This window comes from Chelonoidis abingdonii, chromosome 4, assembly GCF_003597395.2.
Source record: "Chelonoidis abingdonii isolate Lonesome George chromosome 4, CheloAbing_2.0, whole genome shotgun sequence".
NCBI lineage: Eukaryota > Metazoa > Chordata > Testudines > Testudinidae > Chelonoidis > Chelonoidis abingdonii.
In genome coordinates, this window is record NC_133772.1 from 1,508,934 (window position 1) to 1,530,066 (window position 21,133).

The 21,133-nt window shown below is 61.7% G+C and overlaps 1 protein-coding gene across 1 annotated transcript; it reads left to right on the forward strand.

The window, feature by feature from the left end:
• Window positions 1-255: 255 nt before the first annotated feature.
• Window positions 256-20,818, forward strand: LOC116831501 (integrin alpha-X-like). The gene is made up of 25 exons (XM_075064632.1): window positions 256-370; window positions 1,281-1,398; window positions 1,841-1,935; window positions 2,085-2,149; window positions 2,462-2,492; window positions 3,609-3,742; window positions 4,454-4,605; window positions 4,690-4,843; window positions 6,013-6,157; window positions 6,564-6,640; window positions 10,231-10,363; window positions 10,442-10,578; window positions 10,929-11,069; window positions 13,426-13,557; window positions 14,057-14,130; window positions 14,217-14,358; window positions 14,614-14,724; window positions 14,811-14,893; window positions 18,553-18,636; window positions 18,735-18,807; window positions 18,922-19,029; window positions 19,121-19,198; window positions 20,013-20,120; window positions 20,454-20,564; window positions 20,675-20,818. Exons 1-25 carry the CDS (start codon window positions 256-258, stop codon window positions 20,816-20,818), a joined length of 2,745 nt encoding a protein of 914 aa, XP_074920733.1.
• Window positions 20,819-21,133: the final 315 nt, after the last annotated feature.

Sequence of the window (21,133 nt, forward strand, 5' to 3'; positions counted from 1 at the left end):
CGCCTCCTGCTGAGAGCCCTGCCTGCGGCCCGAACACCCTTCCCAGTGCCCACAATGAGCTTCCCTGCCCCACGGCAACCCGTGCAGCGCCCCTAGAGGCCCAGTCCGCACTGAACCCTGGGAATGTCCCCTGGGCTGCCCCAGTGAAGCCATGTATGGCCCCGATTGCTCGCAGAAGGGGCGGTGGAGAGGGGAAGGAATAGTGAGTGAACAGTACTTGACCCACCCCACTGTTGCGGGACCGCAGAGATAGTGATGCGCCGGACCCAACGAAACTGCGACCTGCTGCTGCGTAGCTCTGCTCACGCTAAACCTCCTGCCAGGTACTCGGGGTGCAAGGTCAAGGGGCTGGGGGGACCTGCGGGCGTCGGTGAGTGAGGGGCACCGGCAGAGCTGGGGGGGCAGGGCTGGGCTAGGGGGGCTTGCGGGTCGGGAGTGAGGGGCACCGGCAGGCTGGGGGGGCAGGGCTAGGGCTGGCAGGGCTGCGGGGATAGGGAGTGAGGGGCACCAGCACAGGGTCTGGGGGGGCGGGGGGGGCGGGCGCTGCGGGTCGGGTGAGGGGCCCGTATGAGGGTGGCATCCAGCAGGGCTGGGCTGGCAGGGGCTGCGGGTCGGGAGTGTGCAGGCGGCACCGGCAGAGCTGGGGGGACAGGGCTGGGCTGGGCTAGGCAGGGCTGCGGGTCGGTGAGTGAGGGGCACTGGCAGAGCTGGGGGGGCAGGGGCTGCGGCTTGGGCGGCAGGGGCTGCGGGTCGGGGAGTGAGGGCACCACGGCAAGAGCTGGGGGGGGCAGGGCTGGGCTGGCAGGGGCTGCAGGTCGGGAGTGAGGGGCACCGGCAGAGCTGGGGGGGCAGGGCTGGGCTGGCAGGGGCTGCGGGTCGGGAGTGAGGGGCACCAGCAGAGCTGCGGGGGGGCAGCCCCCTGAGCGGTTGCTCTCACCCCTGGTCCCTGTTTCCTGTTTTTGTTCCCGTTTCTCGCTGTGACCCTCGGGGGCTTTTTTCCCTGGTGTTTTCGGGGTTTTCTGTATAACCCCCCGCGCCAGAGACGCCACATGCTCCTGTTCCCCCCCTCCCCTTATTTCTCTTCTGCCGCAGCCTGGCAGCTCGGTGGGGGCGGGGGTGAGCTTTGGAGAAGGGATCCAGCGACCCCCCCCCAACTCCATCCCTCCACAACTCTTCCCTCCGTCCATCTGTCTGGTACCCCCACCCCCACCGCCCGCAGTGCCCCTGCGCTGCGAGCTTCCCCCAGCAGTGCCCTGCCACTCTGCACCCCCAACCCCCAGGGCCGGCTCCCTCCCAGGCCTTCAGCATCGAGACCCACAACGCCACCGTCTTCGAGGGCGACGCCGACGCACAGTTCGGGTACCGGGTCGTCCAGATGCGCTCAAAGGACAGCTCCTGGTGAGGCCCTTGGGGAGCGGGGGCTAGTGGTTAGAGCGGGGGGCTGGGAGCCAGGACTCCTGGGTTCTCTCCCCGGCTCTGGGAGGGGTGTGGGGTCTAGGGGTTAGAGCAGGGGGAGGGGGAGCTGGGAGCCAGGACTCCTGGGTTCTCTCCCTGGCTCTGGGAGGGGAGTGGGGGCTGGTGGGTTAGAGCAGGGGGGGCTGGGAGCCGGACTCCTGGGTTCTCTCCCTGGCTCTGGGAGGGGAGTGGGGGCTGGTGGGTTAGAGCAGGGTGGGCTGGGAGCCAGGACTCCTGGATTCTCTCCCCAGCTCTGGGAGGGGAGTGGGGGCTAGTGGTTAGAGCAGGGGGGTTGGGAGCCAGGACTCCTGGGTTCTCTCCCTGGCTCTAGGAGGGTGGGATCAGGGGACCCCCCCAAATCCTGTCTGTACTCTTCTCTCCCCAGGCTGGTGGTCAGCGCCCCCCTGGCGGAGAATGGGACGGGGGCCCTGTATCGCTGCTCCTATCATGCGGGGGCCTGTCAGTCTGTCCCCCTGCCTGGTAAGTGAGGGGCGCATGGTGGGGTCTCTGCCCCCTCTAGATCTCGGGAGGGGTGGGGGAGGGGCAGGGGGCTATGTGGGATATTGGGGATGCCTGGTGGCGGGAGTGCGAGGGGGAATCTCTCTCTCACTCTCTCTGTCCCCCCCCAGACACTCCCCCCGTCTCCCTGGGGCTGACGCTCGCCTCCGACGAGATCTCCGGGTCCCGAGTTGTTGTGAGTCACCCCCAGACCCCGATATAGGGCAGGGCGCTCTGGGGGGGTAAAGGAGGGGAGGGGTTGTGGGGTGGAAGAGACGAGGCGATCAAGTGGGGGGGTGCATCTGCCATGGGGGGCACAGGGGAGGGCCAAAGAGAGATGGGGGTGGGGCTGTGGGGGGCAGGGCGAAGGGAGGGTGGGGGAGTTGCGGTGGCAAGAGAAGGGCCTGGGGGGTTGCGCGGGAGGGAGTTGTGGGGGGGTTCAGTAGAAGCGAAGTTGTGGGGTGCAGGAGTGGGGGAGGCGTCCCTGGTGACCCCCTTTCCCCCCCAGGCCCTGCGGCCCCGGCTGTCTAGCAAGCTGGGTGAGGAGATCATATATCTGCGGGGCTCGCTACGGTGTGGTGCCTGGGCTAGCCCGCCCCCCCAGGTCTGCCCCGGCAGCCAGGTGGGGGGCAGGGCTGGGGGGCGCGGGTGATGAGGGGCTAGCTGGGTGTGTTGAGAGAACTGAGTTGGGGTTGATGTTGGCTGGGGGTGGATCTGTGGGGGGTGTTGTGGCCGACTTGGTGGAGGTTGTGACGCTGGCTGGCGGTCAGTGGTCTGTGTGTGGGGGTAATGGGTGGGTGGGCGGTCGGTGGATCTGTGAGTGTGTGTGTGCTGGGAGGGTGGGCGGGTCTGTGGGGCATAGTGAGGTTGGTAGGGCGCAGTGCTGATCTTGGGTCTGTAGTGTGTGGGGTATGCTGGGGGGGGGCGTAGTGGGGTGACAGTGAGTTCGTGGTGGGGTGCGGGCGGGGGTAAATCTGTGTCGGGGGGAGATGGCGGGCGGCAGGTCTGTGGGCGGGGGGCGGATTAGGGGGGTGAATGCTGGCTGAGGGGTGGGTCTGTGGGGTAGTGGAGCGGAGGGGGCAGTGAGTCCTTGTTGTGAGGGCGGTAGTGGGTGGGGGGCCGGTGAGTCTGGTGGGGTGGCTGGGCGGGTTGTGCGACCTGTGTAGGGGGAGATGGGCCGGAGGGCGCAGTGTCTGTGGCGGGGGGGCTGTGTGGGGGGGTGGACGGCATGTGTCGGGGGAGATGGGCCGGGGGGCGGCAGGTTGGGGGGGGTGCTGGCTGGGAGGGTGGATTCTGTGTCGGGGAAGATGGGCGTGGGGGCGGCAGGTCTGTGGGGGTAGTGGGTGTGGGGACAGTGAATTCTGTGTGTGTGGGTGTGCTGGGTCCAGGGGCAGTGAGGGTCGTGGAGGGAGGGGTTCGCTGGGGGGCGGATCTGTGTCGGGAGACGGGGGGGAGCGGCAGGTCTGTGTGGGGGTGATGGCTGCCTGGGGGGCGGGTCTTGTGGGGGTAGTGAGGTGGGGCAGTGATCTGTGTTTGGGAGGACGGGTGGTGGGGGTGGCAGGTCTGTGGAGGGGTAGGTGCTGGGCGGGGGGGTGGCAGGTCTGTGTGGGGGATGATGCTGGGCGAGGAGGGCTGATCTTCCCCCCACCCCCCAGCCAATAGTGCATTTCGGGGGTGGACGTTGGCTATTTTAGTACGACACTCGCACAGCATCCAGCCCCACGACTTCGAGCTCATGAAGCAATTCATCGGGGAGCTGCTCCGCGCCCTGGCTGGGCCCCGCGTCCAGGTGGGGGCCCGTCCGGCTGTGTGTCCGGCTGTCCCTGCTGTGTGTCCGACTGTCCATCTGGCTGTCCCTGCTGTGCATCTGGCTGTCCGTGCGGCTGTCCCTGCGTGGTGTGTCCGTCCGGCTGTCCCTGCATGGTGTGTCCATCTGTCCATCCAGCTGTCCCTGCTTGGTGTGTCAGTCCGGCTATCCCTGCTGTGTGTCCAGCTGTACATCCGGCTGTCCCTGCATGGTGTGTCCGTCCGGCTGTCCCTGCTGTGCGTCTGGCTGTCCGTCCGGCTGTCCCTGCGCGGTGTGTCCGTCCGGTTGTCCCTGCATGGTGTGTCCGTCCGGCTGTCCCTGCTGTGCGTCTGGCTGTCCATCCGGCTGTCCCTGTGCGGTGTGTCTATCCGTCCATCCAGCTGTCCCTGCATGGTGTGTCTGTCCGGCTGTCCCTGTGAGGTGTGTCCATCCGGCTGTCCCTGCTGCGTGTCTGTCTGTCCGGCCTCCCCTGCGCAGTGTGTCTGTCCATCTGTCCCTGCTGTGTGTCCGTCTGTCTGTCCATCTGTCCCTGCTGTGTGTCCGTCTGTCTGTGCCTGTGTTGAGGGGAGGACAGCCGGTGACAATCTGCTCTTTTAAACAATCTCCCCCCCCTGACTCCTTTCATTCCCCCCTGCCTCTGGGGGCTTCACGCCCCCTCTCCTTCCTCCCTTGCTGCCCTCTCCCCCCCCCCAGATCGCCGTGGTCCAGTTCTCCTCTGACATCAACCACGTTTTCACCTTTGCCGACTACGCCGCGAAGGGCCTGGAGGCCGTGGAGCAGGACCTGATGGTCTTCTCCCATCTCAAGGGCAACACCCGCACCCCCTCGGCCATCCTCTTCGCGGTGTGAGTACCCCACGGGGGCAGGAGGGGGTCAGCTGGCCTCCCTGGGCCCCCCCTCCCCACTGACCTTGCCCGCTCTCCCTGCAGAGAACAAACTTTCGCCCCCAAGAATGGCGCCCGGCCCCACGCCAAGAAGCTGCTGCTCGTCCTGACCGATGGGCAGTCCACTGAGGACAGTGAAATCTTCCACAAGGCCATCCGGGTGGCCAACAACGCGGGGCTGGTCCGCTACGCCATCGGGGTACGGCGGGGGGGGAGCCGGCTAGGGGGCTGGAGAGTCCCTGCCTTGCTCTCGGAGTTCCCCCAGCGTTATAGGGTCTGGAGGCTCCTTGAAGGTTTGGGGTTCCCAGCAGTTCTGGGGAGACCTTAAAGATTTCGGGTTTTAAGCTGTTCTGGAAGGTCCTTAATGGGTTGGGGAACCGAGAGCTTCTTTAAAGGTTCTAGTGTTGGAGAGGTTCTGGGAAGATTTTAGGACGTTCTTTGAGAGGTTCTGGTAGGAGCTAGAGGTTCTGTGAGGTTCTGATTGGTTCCTGAGAGGTTCTGGGTGGTTCTGTGAGGTTCTGGAGGTTTCTGAGAGGTTTCAGAGGTTCATGGGAGGTTCTGATTGGTTCACAAGAGGTTCTGGAGGTTTCTGAGAGGTTCTGGAAGATGCTAACGAGCTTTGGGAATTCACTGAAGGTTCTGGGTCCTCTGACATTCTGGAGGGCACTTAAAGTTTCTGTTGTCTGTGGGTATTTTGAAAGTTCTGGTTTCCCAAAGGTTCTAGAGGCTCTTTGAAGGTTTTGGGTTCCAGGAGGATCTGGGATATGCTAAGTGGCACTGCAGGTTCCCAAAAGGTTCTGGAGGGTCCTTAAAGGTTCCAGGCTCTGAGAGGTTCTGGAGGATGCTAGGATGCCCTGGAGACAGTCAGTGTTTTTAGGTTGTGAGTGGTCCTTCAAAGGTTGTGGGTTCCTGCAGGATCTAGGGGTTCCTTAGAGGTTCTGGACCAGAAATGAGGCACTTGGGAGATTCCCGAAGAGTCCTGGGAGGGATGTATGGGATTCTGGATTGGGGTTTGGTTAGGCCGAGGCAGAGCTCGGAGCGGGGCGGGGGGTCTGAAAGTATTCTGGAGGGTTCTGGTGGATGAGGAGTTTCAGGGAGTGGGTATAAAATGGATCTGGAAGGACATGTTGGTATCTGAGTGGTTTTGGGGATTTGTGGGAGGTTCTGGAGGATGCTGGGGAGGTTCTTGGTGTGGGTGCTGGGTCTGTGGGGTTCTGTGGGTCCTAGGAGGTTCCAATTGGTTCTGGAGTATGGTGGGGGGCTCTGGAGGACCATGAGGGTTTCCGTATTAGTGTGAAGGGCCTGTGGGTTTCCAGGGGGTCTGGAGCCCATTCTTGGAGGTCTCTCATCCCTCTCCCCTGGTTCCAGGTGGGCAATGCGTTCTCCACAGCCGAGGCACACCAGGAGCTGCTCACCATTGCCTCGCGGGCTGAGAACGTCTTCCAGGTCGGGAGCTTCTCTGCCCTCAGCACCATCCAGGAGCAGCTTCGTGAGAAGATCTTTGCTATCGAAGGTGAGGGGACCTCGGATCCTCCTCCATCCCGGATGCCTGGGTCCCATTCCCTGTCGCAGTGTCTGGGAGTGCTGGGGTGGGAGCGCCCCTACCCAGACGCCTGGGTCCCATTCCCCATCCCCGTGTCTGGGAGTGCTGGGGGGGAGTGCCCCTACCCGGATGCCTGGGTCCCATTCCCTGTCCCGGTGTCTGGAAGTGATGGGGGGGAGCGCCCCTACCCAGACGCCTGGGTCCCATTCCCCATCCCCCTGTCTGGGAGTGCTGGGGGGGAGTCCCCCTACCCGGATGCCTGGGTCCCATTCCCCGTCCCTGTGTCTGGAAGTGCTGGGGTGGGAAGAGCGTCCCTACCCGGACGCCTGGGTCCCATGCCCCGCCTGGGTCTCACCCCCTCTTTTCCTGCCCCCAGGGACGGCCCAGGTTTCCAACGCCAGCTCGTTCCAGTTGGAGCTGTCGCAAGGTGGATTCAGCGCCCTGCTCACCTCGGTGGGTAGAAACCCCCCTGTGCGCTCTGGGGGGCCGGCCCGGCCCATGGGCTCGAGCTCCAGCTGGAGGGGGAGGGGCAGAGAGCCCCCCCCCCCGGGGGGGCTGTAGTTGGACCATGCTGTGACGGTGCTGCCCGTGGGAGCCAGCTGAGGTCACTCAATCAGGGTGAACTGCAACAAAACAGGGCAGACAAACCCCAAACGCTGGTGGTTATTCCACTACTTAGATTTATCAACCAGCACAAAACAGCTTCTATAGCACCTCACTGGTCACTCAGAAGTTTAAACCACACAGTTCCCTTAAAGTGCCCAGCCTCAGGCCTCCGTCCAGACACACCTGTCAAACATATGATGATGATTCCTGAAAATCTTACTTCATTATATAAAAGAAAAGGTTCTTCCAATCCCAAAGGATCAGCCACATTTCCAATCCTCAACAGGAATCAGCCTACATTACCAGCGCATCCCCAACCTTGATAACTGAAGATCTTAACCCACAATATCACGCTACAGCCAAATTTCTTATTGACATAAGCTACCACTAATATAGAACACAGAGAGGAAGCGAAGTAGAGTGGTGGTTAAAAGATCCACTAATAAGCAGACAGACTCCGCAATTCAATTCTGACGACTCTCATTGCCACTAACATGTAGCAGAGCTGCGAACTAGCACTGTTTGCCAAAGTCATCCTTTTAGACACTAGTCCAGAGGCATATAGATCCAATTTGATCCCACGACCTGTCATGGGCTGACTAACCATTCAGTGACTGGTGGATCTCAAATCCTTGAGAGCTATACAAGTTTACCCCTTTGAAACCCAAAGCAAGCATCTGAGATGAAGCCACGATATGTGTCCAAGAATTACTTAACAACATTTCACCAGCCGCCTACATTTCCAGCCGCCTTTCGGCCTGAGAAAACAATCGGCTTAACTCCTTCTCCCAAACACCCTGGCAATTAGCGCAGAGTAATTTCTCCATTAAACAGTTCAGCTACAGGTCACCACAACCTTCAGAGAGACACACAGACACTAACACTATTTCACTCCAGTATCATCTGAAATGCTAATGTTCCTTTTTGATCTTTGAATTAAAACTATAGCAACAGACAAGACTTGTTTGCTGGCATCCCAAGACCTGAGCAAACACCTCCCCTCCTACCTCTACCGATGCAGACTTGCATTTCACAGCTCTGCTCATTTACAGATCCTCCTAACCAGTCCTTAAGGTTCGGGTCAGTTGGAGAGGTGAGGTAATTAACTCTTTCTGGCCCTGTCACCTTTCAATGAGATATTAGATTATACTCATAACGTCACACATGCGTAATACACAGTCACACCACAAGGGGGCGCCAGCCACCCTGCTCTGAACAGGGCAATTCTTGCTTTGCTCATTACCATTAATTAGTCCGTTCGCCCTCATAGTTCTACCAATAGTCACTGATCGTAGTTATTCCTCGTTCAGCACGTACTTTAACAAAGCACCATCCAGGCTAGAATTGTCCTAACCGCCAGTGGCAGTTCAGGATTAACACTAACCCCGTCGTTACTCTCCCGGCTCGCTGGGAGGGGAGACGAATGTCCCGGCACCAGGGTCAGGAGTTTTTCCATTAGTCGGGCCGGGTTTCTCCTGCCTGGGAAGAGTTTGCTCACGGTGACAGTCCTGCTACCTGGGCTGAGTCGACTTCTTTCACAGCTTTTTTCCCCAGAGCTCGCGGTCATACACCCTGTTGAGCCAGTCGGTCTCTCTAGGGTCCCCAATGTCCGGTCCATGTGCCAAGTCTTGGCCTCATGCTCCATCCGTGATCATTGCGAGGGCCCATGTGTCTCTCCGGTCTCCGCTGGACACGTCCCTACCTACTCAACCCCTTGGCTCCTCTTGCATTGGGGCAGCCGATCGCCACCTCGTTTCGTTCCGTCACAGAGCGTCCAGCCGTTTGACCATCTGGAGAACATCATCACCAGGCCGGAAAGCAGATGCCCGAGTGTCACAGGCTTTCCCTGTGGGTAGGAACAGCTCAGTGAGACATTTCCTGGTGCAGAGGTGCCGTCCATTCCCGTTCGCTCGTGGCGATGAATATACTTTTCTTCCTCCTCCTCCTTTTCCTCCATCTTCATCACTGGTGGTTTGCACACCCAGTTGCCCATTCTGCACCATCCTCTGCTCATCTCTCTGTGGACGACTGGTCCTTTAGATCCATCCGAGGGAACCACCTCGTCCAGCCACAAGCTTTTTCCACCCCATGTTCTTGTGCCGTTGTCTTTGCCTCCAGCTCCAAAAATCTGCGTTGCCTGCCCGACCCCCTACAGCAAATCGGTTTTGCCCTGTGAATCTGACCTTCGTTTTCCTAGATGGTCTCTGACAAACCCCTGCTGAGTGCCCGTCATCGCCAATGAGAGAGCCTCTGATTCCGATCCGCCGTGTCTCTTCGGGCGCCCGGCTTTGCTCACAGCTCGGCCTTTCTCCTCCTTGCCCGCACCCCTCGGCGTGGTTTTCAGAGGTCGTCTGCACCCTGGAGCTCTGCACATGAGTTTGTGGTGATGGTCCAGTTGTCAGGGGGCCGGGTGGGGGTTAGTGTGGTGAGGGTTAGGTCATATAGACCCATGGAATCACAGACTATCAGGGCTGGAAGGGACCTCAGGAGGCATCTAGTCCAACCCCCTGCTGAAAGCAGGACCAATTCCCAACTAAATTATCCCAGCCAGGGCTTTGTCAAGCCTGACCTTAAACACCTCTAAGGAAGGAGATTCCACCACCTCCCTAGGGAACCCATTCCAGTGCTTCACCACCCTCCTAGGGAAATAAGACTAAACAATCCCAGTTCCTCAGCCTCTCCTCATAAGTCATGTGCTCCAGCCCCCTAATCATTTTTGTTGCCCTCTGCTGGACTCTTTCCAATTTTCCACATCCTTCTTGTAGTGTGGGGCCCAAAACTGGACACAGGTACTCCAGATGAGGCCTCACCATGTTCAAATAGAGGGGAATGATCACATCCTCGATCTGCTGGCAATGCCCTACTTATACAGCCCAAAATGCCGTTAGCCTTCTTGGCAACAAGGGCACACTGTTGACTATATCCAGCTTCTCTAGTCCACTGTAACCCTAGGTCCTTTTCTGCAGAAACTGCTGCCTAGCCATTCGGTCCCTAGTCTGTAACAGTGCATGGGATTCTTCTGTCCTAAGTGCAGGACTCTGCACTTGTCCTTGTTGAACCTTATCAGGTTTCTTTTGGCCTAGTCCTCTAATTTGTCTAGGTCCCTCTGTATCCTGTCCCGACCCTCCAGCGTATCTACCACTCCTCCCAGTTTAGTGACATCTGCAAACTTGCTGAGGGTGAAAGCCAGGAATGAAGTCGTCAGGAATGAATAATTATTTTGGCTCATTAACAGTCTGAGTATTTCCCCTCATTAATCGTTATTTTAGCTCAATCATAAGCCGAAGGCTTCACCTCATTCATAGTCACGTGGGTCATTCGTTAACACTGGCCTGATGGGGGTGAATTGGTGGGTTACTGGCAGCAGGTGTGGGGGACGGGCTAGGACGCCTGGGTCCCTCACTGCCCTCTCTCTGTCTCTCTTCTTCTGCCCCTAGGAGGCCGTTGTGGTGGGGGCAGTGGGGGCCTACGACTGGGCGGGGGGGCTGGAGGAGTGGTCGGGAGACCCCCCTCTCACGGCCTTCATCAACGAGTCCTCACTGGGGCAGGAGGCCAAGGACTCGTACCTGGGTGAGTGATTCCCCTGTCTCCCCCTCCCTCACCTGCCCCCTCCCTCCAGCCCCCTATGCTAACTCCCTCCCCCCACAGGCTATGCCCTGGCCATGGCCCGCCGGGGGGGCCGCGTCCTGTATGTGGCCGGAGCGCCCCGGTTTGGGCATGTTGGGCGTGTCGGAGTCTTCCAGCGCCGCGGGGGGCAGGTCGGAGACAGTGTCCTGGGGGAGCAGGTGAGAATCGCGTCCCCCCCCACTTCCCTGTCCATCTGTTCCCCTGCTTCCCTGTCCGTCTGTCCACCTGCACCCCCACCTGTCTGTCTGTCCCCTCCCGCATCCAGCTGCCCCCCCGCTGCCCTGTCTGTTCGTCCCCCCTCCCCTCCCCGTCCTTCACTCTGTCCCTCTCCTCACACCTCTGTCCATCCATAACCCTTTCCCCGACCCATCTGTCCAGGCCCCCAGTGCCTCCCACCCCCAATTCCTCCCTCCGGCTCTGCCCCCAGCCTCTCATCCATCCATCTGTCCTCCCCCTACCTGTCTGTCCAGCACCCTGCATCCGTCCATCTGTCTGTCCCTCCCCCCAGGTGGGTTCCTCCTTTGGGGCTGAGCTCTGCACCCTGGACCTGGATGGCGACGGCGACACAGACCTGGTTCTGATTGGGGCCCCCGGCCACCAGCACCGCAGCCGGGGTGGCCTGGTCCGGGTCTGCGCCCTGCAGGATGGGGTGAGCCCGGGGGCGATGGGGGTGGGGCTAGGGGGCGAGCAGAGGGATTGGGAGGGGGATGGGTAGAGAGGAAGGGGCTGTGGGGGAGATGGGGGTTCTTGGGGGGGGGCAGAGGGACGGGTGGTGGGAGATGGGGTCTGGGGGGCAGGAGGGGACTGGGCTGGGGAGCGGATGGGGGCTGGGGTGGTGCGGGGGGACCTGGGCTGGAGGGAGACGGGGGGCTGGGCTTCTGATCTGGGCCTCTTTCTGCCTAAGGGCTCCTTTGAATTGCCCCAGACGCTGGGGGTTCCCCGGGGCGGGCTGGCCGGTTCGGGCGGCGTTGGCGCCCCTGGCGGCACGTGAACTGGGCTGGAGCGGGAGACGTTGGCCATCGGGGCCCCATGGAGGAACGAGGCGGCGGGGTGGTGCCCTTTACATCTTCCTGGGGCAGCTGGGATACTGGCCCTGAGAGGACCCCCCACAGCCAGCTGCAGACCCCTGGGAGCTGGGGCGGTATGGGGAGGAGGGGCACGGCAGGCTGAGTGGGGGGGGCAGGACTGGGCTGGCAGGGGGCTTCAGAGTCGGGAGTGAGGGGCACCAGCATGAAGGCGTGAAGAGGCAGGGCTGGGCTGGCAGGGGGCTGCAGGTCTGGTAGTGGAGGGGCAACCGGCAAGGATGCTGGGGGGGCAGGGCAGGGCTGGCAGGGGGCTGCAGGTCGGGAAGTGAGGGCACCTGGTTCAGAGCGGGCAGGCCTGGCCCCCAGGTATCCTGCGGGTCAGGAGTCTTTCTCGCACTCCGGTTTGGTGCATGGGGGGCAGGGTGCAGGGCTGGCAGGGTCAGCGGTCGGGAGTGGAGGGGCACCGCAGACTGTGGCCGTTTGGGCGCGTGGCGCAGGGCGTGCGGCTCGGGAGTGAGGGGCACCGAAACATGAGCTGGGGGTGTGGGGGGGCAGGGCTGGGCATGCAGGAAAGCTGTGGGTCAGGAGCTGAGTGAGCAGCCGGCAGGGCTGGGCTGGCAGGGATGCTGCGTGTCGGGAGTGAGGACCGACAGAGTCTTGCGGGTGGTCTCACTGTCCAGGTGTCTGGGCTGGCAGGGGCTGTTCGGGTGATCGGCGTTTCTGCTCCCCTGGACCGGAATCTCAGCAAGAGATCCCCTGGCAGATGCTGGGCTTTGCAGGTGGCTGCAGGTCGGGAAGTGAGGGGCACCGGCAGGCTGGGCCTGGCGGGGCTGCAGGTCGGAGTGAGGGGCACGGCAGGGCTGGGCTGGCAGGGGCTGCAGATCGGGAGTGAGACAACCAGACCCCCATCCCCTCATACCCCACCACGGACACTGTCCCTGTGCAGAGCTGTCGCTGGGACGTGTCCCTGACATGCAGGTTGTTCCCATTTGCTCAAACCTTTCGGTTCTCTCGCCCTGCCCGCGGCACGGAGCGACCTTGCCACCATGTCCTTCTGGCAGCTCTCTCTTCCCGCACCAGGTGGATGCTCGGAAATCACCCATCCGCGCTGTGGCGCTGCACGCCGGGACCTCGCGGTCATGGAGACCGTCCGTTTCCCCTCGGGCCAGCCCTTTCCCCCTCCAAAATCCTGCATGTCCTCGCTCCAGATCCCCCCCCTCCCTTTCCCTCAGCACTGTCCTCGGGCAGAAGTTCCATCCACCTCGCACGTGGGGGAGTTCCTTCGTCCGCTCGCTCTCCCTCCCCACAAGTCACATGCAACCTCTTTTCGCTTCTCCCTGACTCCTCTTCCTGCACTTCTCCGCCTTTAGCTCCCTATTTCATTCAGCACTTCGGAGTCCCCTGGCATGGTGCCACCGCTCGCCGGAAGTTAATTCACTTACATTCACTCATGGCTCACTTTCCTTTGGGGAGGATCTTCTCTTCACGGCGGTCATCCCCTGCCGCATGCGTCTGTCTCTTCTCTCCGCTTCCTTAACTTGCATCTTTTCTATGTCCCACGCGGGGGTCTGACTCCTTCTGCTATTTGCAACACCATTTATTTCTATTGTTATTCCCCATTTTCTGTTCCTTCTGAGCCTGGTCCCTTTTTTCTCTCTCTACCATTCCATCCGGACTCCCTGGGTCCCCTTCGTCTTTTTTCCTGCTTTCCCTGTTCCATTTTATCATGTTTTCTTTCCCCCTCCCTTGAATTTCACCTTTTTACCCATATTCTTTCTCTGGTCCATTTTCCTTTCTTTCCCTTTTCTTTTATTCCACGGCTTTCTTCTCGTGTCTTTGTTGGGGGGAAGCTCACAGCACCGGGTGGGGGAGTCCCTGGCTGGGGGCACTGCTGGGGGGAAGCTCACAGCACCGGGTGGGGGAGTCCCTGGCTGGGGGCACTGCTGGGGGGAAGCTCACAGCACTTACCCCTCCCCATAGCCCTGCCTGGAGGATTTCCTGACGCCGGTGGAGCTGCAGGTGAATTTCTCGGTCCAAGGGGAGCCGATCCCTGGCACGCGGGGTCTGACCCCCCTGCTGCTCCCCAGCACCAACACCACCACCCACATACAGGTACCCCTGGACGCCTGGGTCCCTTCCCCTCCCCCACCATGCCACCCGGACGCCTGGGTCCCTTCGTCTCCCTAGCCTGCTGCCCTGACGCCTGGATCCCTTCCCCTCCCCCCTCCCCCTCACCATGCCACCCAGACACCTGGGTCCCTTCCCTTCCCTTCCCCCAGCCTGCTGCCCGGACACCTCGATCCTTTCCCCCTCCCCCAGCCTGCTGCCCGGACGCCTGGGTCCCTTCCCGCTCCCGCAGCCTGCACCTGGATGCCTGGGTCTCTTCCCCTCCCACTGCCTGGGCACTGACCCAGATGCCTGGATCCCAGTCCCAGCGGGTGGAGGCCCCAGGGTGAGTGACCCGGACACCTGGGTCCCAGTCCCACCGGGTGGAGCCCCCAGGTGAGTGACCCGGACGCCTGGGTCCCAGTCCTAGTGGGTGGAGCCCCTGGGTAAGTGACCCGGACGCCTGGGTCCCGTCCGGCTACTCTGTGATCTCTTGGCCTCGCAGGTTCCCTTTGAGAAGAACTGTGGGCTGGACGAGGTGTGCGTGGCTGACCTGCGTGTCTCCTTCAACTTCTCAGGGTGAGTGACCCCCCCCACCAGCGCCCTGCCCCTCACAGCACCCCCTGCTGGATGAGGCCGGGGTGGACGCAGTTTGTGCTTTCCAGGTCCCCAGGTCTCAGCCTGAGACTCCATTTCCCACTTGACCTGACGGTGCAGCTGGAGAACGCGGGCGAAATGGCTTATGGGCCGGTGCTGACAATCCAGTACCCCCCAGGGCTGTCCTTCCGGGGGGGCTCAGTCCTGCAGGTATCAGGAGGCTGCGGGTTGGGAGTGAGGGGCACCAGCAGAGCTTGGGGGGACAGGGCTGGGCTAGCAGGGGCTGCGGGTCGGGAGTGAGGGGCACCGGCAGAGCTCGGAGGGCAGGGCTGGGCTAGCAGGGGCTGCGGGTCGGGAGTGAGGGGCACCGGCAGGGCTAGGGGGGCAGGGCTGGGCTGGCAGGGGCTGCGGGTCGGGAGTGAGGGGCACTGTCACTAACTAGCCCCTGTTCTCCCATGTCTCCAGTCCCACCGGCCGGTCTCTCTGGTTTGCGACGTGCCTCGTGCTCCTGGGCGTCTGTCCGAACTCAACAGCTCCTGCCAGCTCAGCCCCCCGGCCCTGCGGGGGAAAACGAAGGTAAGGGGGGGAGAGTCCGTGCACTGAGCACGCCCGGTCTCAGCACCCCGTGTTGAGTCTCACCCTTCTCTGGTCTCCTCCTGCAGGTTTTCCTCCGTCTCTCTTTCCACGTCTCCTCTGTCACCGGCTGGGAGGACGACCCAGCCTCCTTCACTGTCCGAGCTGCCTGGTGCGTTCCTGGCTGGGGGTGGGGAGAGCAAGGGGAGGGACCCCACAGTGTGTCTGGGGGGGATGGACAGGGAAGCCAAGGCAAAGGGGTGTCCCCGCACACGCTTCCACCCTCCATCTCCCCTGCCATCCGTCCATCCGTCCATCCATCTCCCCTGCCGCCCGTCCGTCCATCCTTCCGTCCATCCATCTCCCCTGCCATCCGTCCGTCCATCCTTCCGTCCATCCATCTCCCCTGCCGTCCGTCCATCCATCCGTCTCTCCTGCTGTCCGTCCGTCCATCCATCCATCCGTCTCCCCTGCCGTCTGTCTGTCCATCTCCCCTGCCGTCTGTCTGTCCATCCATCCATCCATCTCCCCTGCCGTCTGTCCATCCGTCCATCCATCTCCCCTGCTGTCCGTCCGTCCATCCGTCCATCCATCTCCCCTGCCATCCGTCCGTCCGTCTCCCCTGCCATCCCATCCCATCCATCTGTCCGTCCTTCCATCCATCCATCCATCTATCCATCCAGCCATCTCCCCTGCCGTCCATCCAGCCATCTCCCCTGCCGTCCATCCCATTCTTCCATCCATCCATCCATCCCCAGTGCATGCCCACCCATGACACGTTGGTCCATCCATCCCCACCACACGTCCATCAGTTCATCTAACCCCAACGCACTGTCCAGCCGTAACACACGTCTGTCCGTCCATCCATCCCCAACACACGTCCATCCATCCCTTGTGCGATGCGGGGGCCTGGGCAGCCGACACTGGGAATGCCAAGGGCAGGGCAGGCTGCAGCAGGGAGAGCAGATCCTCCCAAAGCTGGTGGGTAACATTGAAGTGAAACTCTCCAACCCGTTACACCTGGTGCTCCCTGATCCCCCCCACTGCTTACTGAGAAGCTGAAAAAAGCAGTTACCTCCCGCCCCCTTTACTGCATTCCAGTTCTCTGGTCCCAGCAGCACCAGGTCCAGTCCAGGGAGAAGTTATCTCAAAACTCTGCTCACTCTACAAAATGTTCTTCCAACCCCAAAGGACCAGCCACGCTGCCAGGTCAATAGTAGTTTGGCTCTTACCAAAATACCAACCTGCCGGCCAGTCCTTCAGTGTCCATCACTAACGGCTTGTTAGAGAGAGAGCCCAGGCAGAGCGATGTGAATTGGTGAAGCTCCCAGAGACATTCAGCGATTTCCATGTCCAGAGATCAGTTCTTAGCAGCCCTGGGGAGGTTGCTGGCTTGAAAGTCCCTCTGGAGTCACCCACGGCTGGGCTGGGTCAGTCCATCCCTTGCTCAGAGCTTCGTTGGCAGAGCAGTGACTCCGGAGGTGGGAAGCAGAACTGGAGACAACATAGAGAAGCTGCAGCTGCATTTTTCTCTCCTTTGCCATGTGGCTCGTCCGTCCTCTGTCCCAAACCTGAGCTCGCAGCACATGGGCCTGGAGAAGCCGCGCAGCCCCCTGTGCACAGGCCTGTCCGTACGTGTGCTGCTGGCTCACAGGTGCGTCCCTCGGCCTCTCGCCATGGGTCCATGGTACAGCTGACGTCCCTTGATGGGCCATAGAGCAGGCCAGGCCGTGCTGCTGCCAATCGGCCGGGGCTGTCACCAGACACACAGCACAGGGTTGGAAATACAGATCTACCCCCCTACCTGTAATTCACCATGCACAGGTGATAGAACCATATAAAAGTGATTATCCTATTTAGCGAATTATAACTTTTCCACTGATACCTTAGAGGCCATATCCGGTGAGATTCCTTGCAATTTTATAAGAATGCTATTGTAAAACATCTTACGTATTCCATACAGCATCACGGAGGCCATGGGGTGGGCTGTGTGGTCCATGTCCAACGCCTCTGACGGGATCCCCCCGCTTCCCTCTCCACAGAGTGCAGGGCTTGCCGCGACGTGGGACGCAGCTAAGCGCCGAGAGGCAGCTGGAGGTGGACACTGCCCTGGAGGAGGCGATGCTGGCTGGCCCCTGGGAGCCTGCCCAGGGGGTACAGAGTGGGGAACTCAGGGAGGCGGGTGTGGGGGCAATTGGCTAAGCAGGGGCCAGGCGGGACAGGGATTAGGGCGGCACGGACGTGTTTGATAGGAGGACGGAGGGAGGGAGATGGGGGATGAAGTAGAGGAAGGACGGAGTGTGTATTGGAGGACGAGGGAGGGATGGGGGATGGAGGATAGCCCCCCTCCCGTCAACCACACACGTCCGTGTCCTCCCTCTGTCCTCCATTCCCGCCATCTCTTACCCTCCGTCCTCCAACACACCTCCATCTGTCCTCGTATCCTCATCCCCCATGTCCTCCCACCATCCACGCAACATCACGTCCTACCATCCCCCATCCCTCCCTCCCGTCCTCCATCCTCCCTCTGTCCACACACACGTCCGTCCGTCCGTCCTCTATCCTCCATCCCCCCATCCTCCTCTCGTCCTCCAACACATGTCGTCGCCGTCCTCTATCCTCCATCACGCCATCCCTCCCTCCGTCCTCCTACACACCCGTCATCCTCGTCCTCATATCTCCATCCCCCATCCCTCCCTCCGTCCCCAACACACCCTCCTTCCGTCCTCTATCCTCCCATCCGCCATCCCTCCTCCGTCCCCTACACACGTCCTGCCTCTATCCTCCATTCCCCCCATCCCTCCCTCTGTCCACCACACCGTCCTTCCGTCCGTCCTCTATCCCCATCCCCCTCCTCCGTCCTCCAACACACGTCCGTCCGTCCTCTATCCTCCATCCCCCATCTCCCTCGTCCCCAAGTCACACATCCGTCCTCCTCTACTCTCATCCCCCATCTCCCTCCCTCCGTCCTCCTATCAAACACGTCCGTGCCGCCCTAATCCTCTATCCTCCATCCCGCCATCCCTCCCTCCGTCCTCCTACACACGTCCATCCGTCCGTCCTCTATCCTCCATCCCCCCATCCCTCCCTCTGTCCACCAACACACGTCCGTCTGTCCTCTATCCTCCATCCTCCCTCCGTCCTGCAACACATGCCCGTCCGTCCGTCCTCTATCCCCCATCCTCCCTCCGTCCACCAACACACGTCCGTCCGTCCTCTGTCCTCCATCCTCCCATCCCTCCACCCCTCCCTCCGTCCTGCAACACCCGCCCGTCCGTCCATCCTCTATCCCCCATTCCCCCATCCCTCCCTCCGTCCTCCAACACACGTCCGTCCGTCCTCTATCCCCCATCCCCCCATCCCTCCCTCCGTCCTCCAACACACGTCCGTCCGTCCGTCCGTCCTCTATCCTCCATCCCCCCATCCCTCCCTCCGCCGTCCTACACACGCCTGCCCGTCCGTCTTCTATCCCCCATCCTCCCATCCCTCCCTCCGTCCTGCAACACACGCCTGCCCGTCCGTCTTCTATCCTCCATCCCGCCATCCCTCCCTCCGTCCTCCTACACATGTCCGTCCGTCCGTCTGTCCTCTATCCTCCATCCCCCCATCCCTCCCTCCGTCCTCCAACACACGTCCATCTGTCCCTCCCCCATCCCTCCACCCCTCCGTCCCCACCCCCCTCTGCCTCTGCTCCCCTCTCCCTCTCTGCACACAGATGTTTGCCAGCTGTGGGGGGGAGGCCCCTGGCCCAGATGGGGCGGGACTGTGTGGGAGTGGGGGGCAGGTCCCGCCGTGGGCTTGAGCTGATCATTTTCCCTCTTTCCCCTGCAGTCAGAACGAGAACGGGACCCTGGCGGACAATGCAGCCACGCTGGAGCTGCCGGTTCTGCGCCCGGTCGGGGTCGTCGTGACGGGGTACCCCCCTCCTCCCCTCTCCCTCCCCTGCTGCTCAGGCCCTTTTCCATGGGGGGCTGGGGTCCGCACAGACACTGACACCCCCACGTCTCCCCCAGGTTGGAGTCGAGCACCTACATCAGCGTCTCGTCGGAGCGGCCGGAGCGCCGAGCCATCGCCCACCGCTACCAGGTGACAGAGCCGGGCTGAGACCGGGCGCGCTCGGTGCAGCGATGATCTACGTACACCGACGTCCCGTCTGTCTTCCCCTCCTTTAACTCCGTCCCTCTTTCCCCCCCGCTCCAGGTGCAGAATTTGGGGCCCCCCACTGTCCCCGTCACTGTGACCTTTGAACTCCCCATCCGGGCCGAACTCGGCTTCCTCTGGGACGTATCCGTGAACCTCAGCGGTGGGGTGAGTGGGACGGAGGGGAGTGGGGTCTAGGGGGTTGGGAGCCAGGACTCCTGGGTTCTGTCCTTGAATAACCTTCTCCGTTCCCTGACAGGAACAAGAGTTCACATGCACCCCGCCCCTGACGCTCCGAATGGGGACTGCAGCCCAGACCCCGAAGGAGCCAGTGACAGTAAGAGCAGAGCTGAGATGCAGCCACTTCTGGGGCTGGGCCCACGGGGACCCCTTGCTCGCACTTCTGGGGTGGGGATGGGGGCTGAGCACACGGGGACCCCTCGCCCAGCGCTCGGCTGCGGCACCTATGGGGTGGGAGTGGGGGGGCTGGGCACCCAGGGACTCCTCACCAGCCCCTCTGGCTATGGGGGGGTTGGGCACACTGGGACCCCTTGCTCAGTGCCGGGACATGGCACCTCTGGGGTGGGGGGGGGCTGGGCACATGGGTGACCCTCGGCCCAGCTTGGACAAGCACCACTGGTGGGGGGCTGGCGAGGAGGGGACTCCTCAGCGCCCTCTGGGTAGGGAGGCTGGGCACACAGGGACCCCTTGTCCAGTGCTGGTGACGCGGCCCCTTTGGCCTTGCGTGGGGGGTGGGCAGATGAGGATCCTGCCGCTTGGGCGTGCTAGACACGGCCGCTCTGGTATGGGGGGCTTGTGATTTTGGGCTGAATGGGAGACCCCCGCCCAGCACTGGGATGTCTGCCCCCTCTGAGGAGGAGCGGCGGATCACCGCACTTGCACAGCAGGTCTGACTCTGGTTCCCTCGCTCCCATACGAGTGGTGTCTAGGCGCGTCTGTCTGCCACCCGGGTCAGTGTCAGGTGGCCCTCTCTGGCCAGCCGGAGATCACCTGCAGATTTAATTCTCCGGGGAGCTGTACAGGCCGGAGGAGGAGCGCTAAGGTACTCCTGGGGGGCGCCGCTGCTTGAACAACTGGGCCGGATGGCTCCCCGTGTACTCATCCTTACCCCCCTCTGTCGTTGGCCTCAGCTGAACGCTCCCGGGCAGGCTCGGCTCCGCACGAACAGCGGCATGTCAGCATCGACGAAACCAAAATACTTCCGAGATTTCCAGCCAGAGGAATTCCAGTATAGCCATGTAGGGCCCCCGGACGCCTGGGTTCTCTCCCCGGCTCTGGGAGGGGAGTGGGGGCTGGTGGATCAGAGCGGGGGGGCTGGGAGCCAGGACTCCTGGGTTCTCTCCCCGGCTCTGGGAGGGGAGTGGGGGTTAGTGGGTTAGAACTGGGGGAGCTGGGAGCCAGGACTCCTGGGTTCTCTCCCCGACTCTGGGAGAGGAGTGGGGTCTAGTGGGTTACAGGAGTGGGGACTGAGAGCCAGGACTCCTGGGTTCTCTCTCCAGCTCTGGGAGGGGAATGGGGGGGTTGGGAGCCAGGACTCCTGGGTTCTCTCCCCTAACCATGTCTCTCCTCAGATCACCACGGAGGTGGAGTTAATTTCCCATTTCAACCCTGTCCCGGTGATTATCGGCAGCTCCATTGGGGGCATCCTGCTTCTCGCCGTAATGGTCGGGCTCCTGTATAAGGTGCGTGTCCCCATCTCAGCTCTACAGCTGGCCTGACACCGGCCTGTCCGTCCACCCGTCCGTCTGCAGCCCGCCGTCTAACACCCCTCCCCCGCTCTTCTCTTCCCCAGTTCGACTTCTTCAAGCGGAATCGGCCCATGACCCCGGAGGAGACCCCAGGAGGAGAGACTGTGTCTGGGGGTCCGCAGGGAAATGGGGCCCCACCAGAGCCCCCCGCCACGCAGGGATCCACTGACCCCGAAGGGGTGTCATGACACTATGGTGGTGGGGGGAGAGCCTGGGAGCCAGGACTCCTGGGTTCTATCCCCATCCGTGGGAGGGGAGTGGGGTCTAGTGGTTAGAGCAGGGGGCTGGGAGCCAGGACTCCTGGGTTCTCTCCCCATCCGTGGGAGGGGAGTACGGGCTGGTGGGTTAGAGCAGGGGGGCTGGGAGCCAGGACTCCTGGGTTCTCTCCTCAGCTCTGGGAGGGGAATGTCTGCATTTCTGAAAGTGTTTTTTGTCTGATTATTTTGTTCCAGTTTCTGTTCTGCGGTTTTCTTTATTTTTAAACCAAAGGAAAAAAATCTTTG

Coding starts and splice junctions, on each gene's coding strand:
- LOC116831501 (XM_075064632.1), top strand. CDS start 256: ATGCGCCGGACCCAACGAAACTGCGACCTGCTGCTGCGTAGCTCTGCT. Junction 2,150..2,461: donor TCTCCGGGTCCCGAGTTGTT/GTGAGTCACCCC, acceptor TTTCCCCCCCAG/GCCCTGCGGCCCCGGCTGTC. Junction 20,121..20,453: donor AGGAATTCCAGTATAGCCAT/GTAGGGCCCCCG, acceptor GTCTCTCCTCAG/ATCACCACGGAGGTGGAGTT.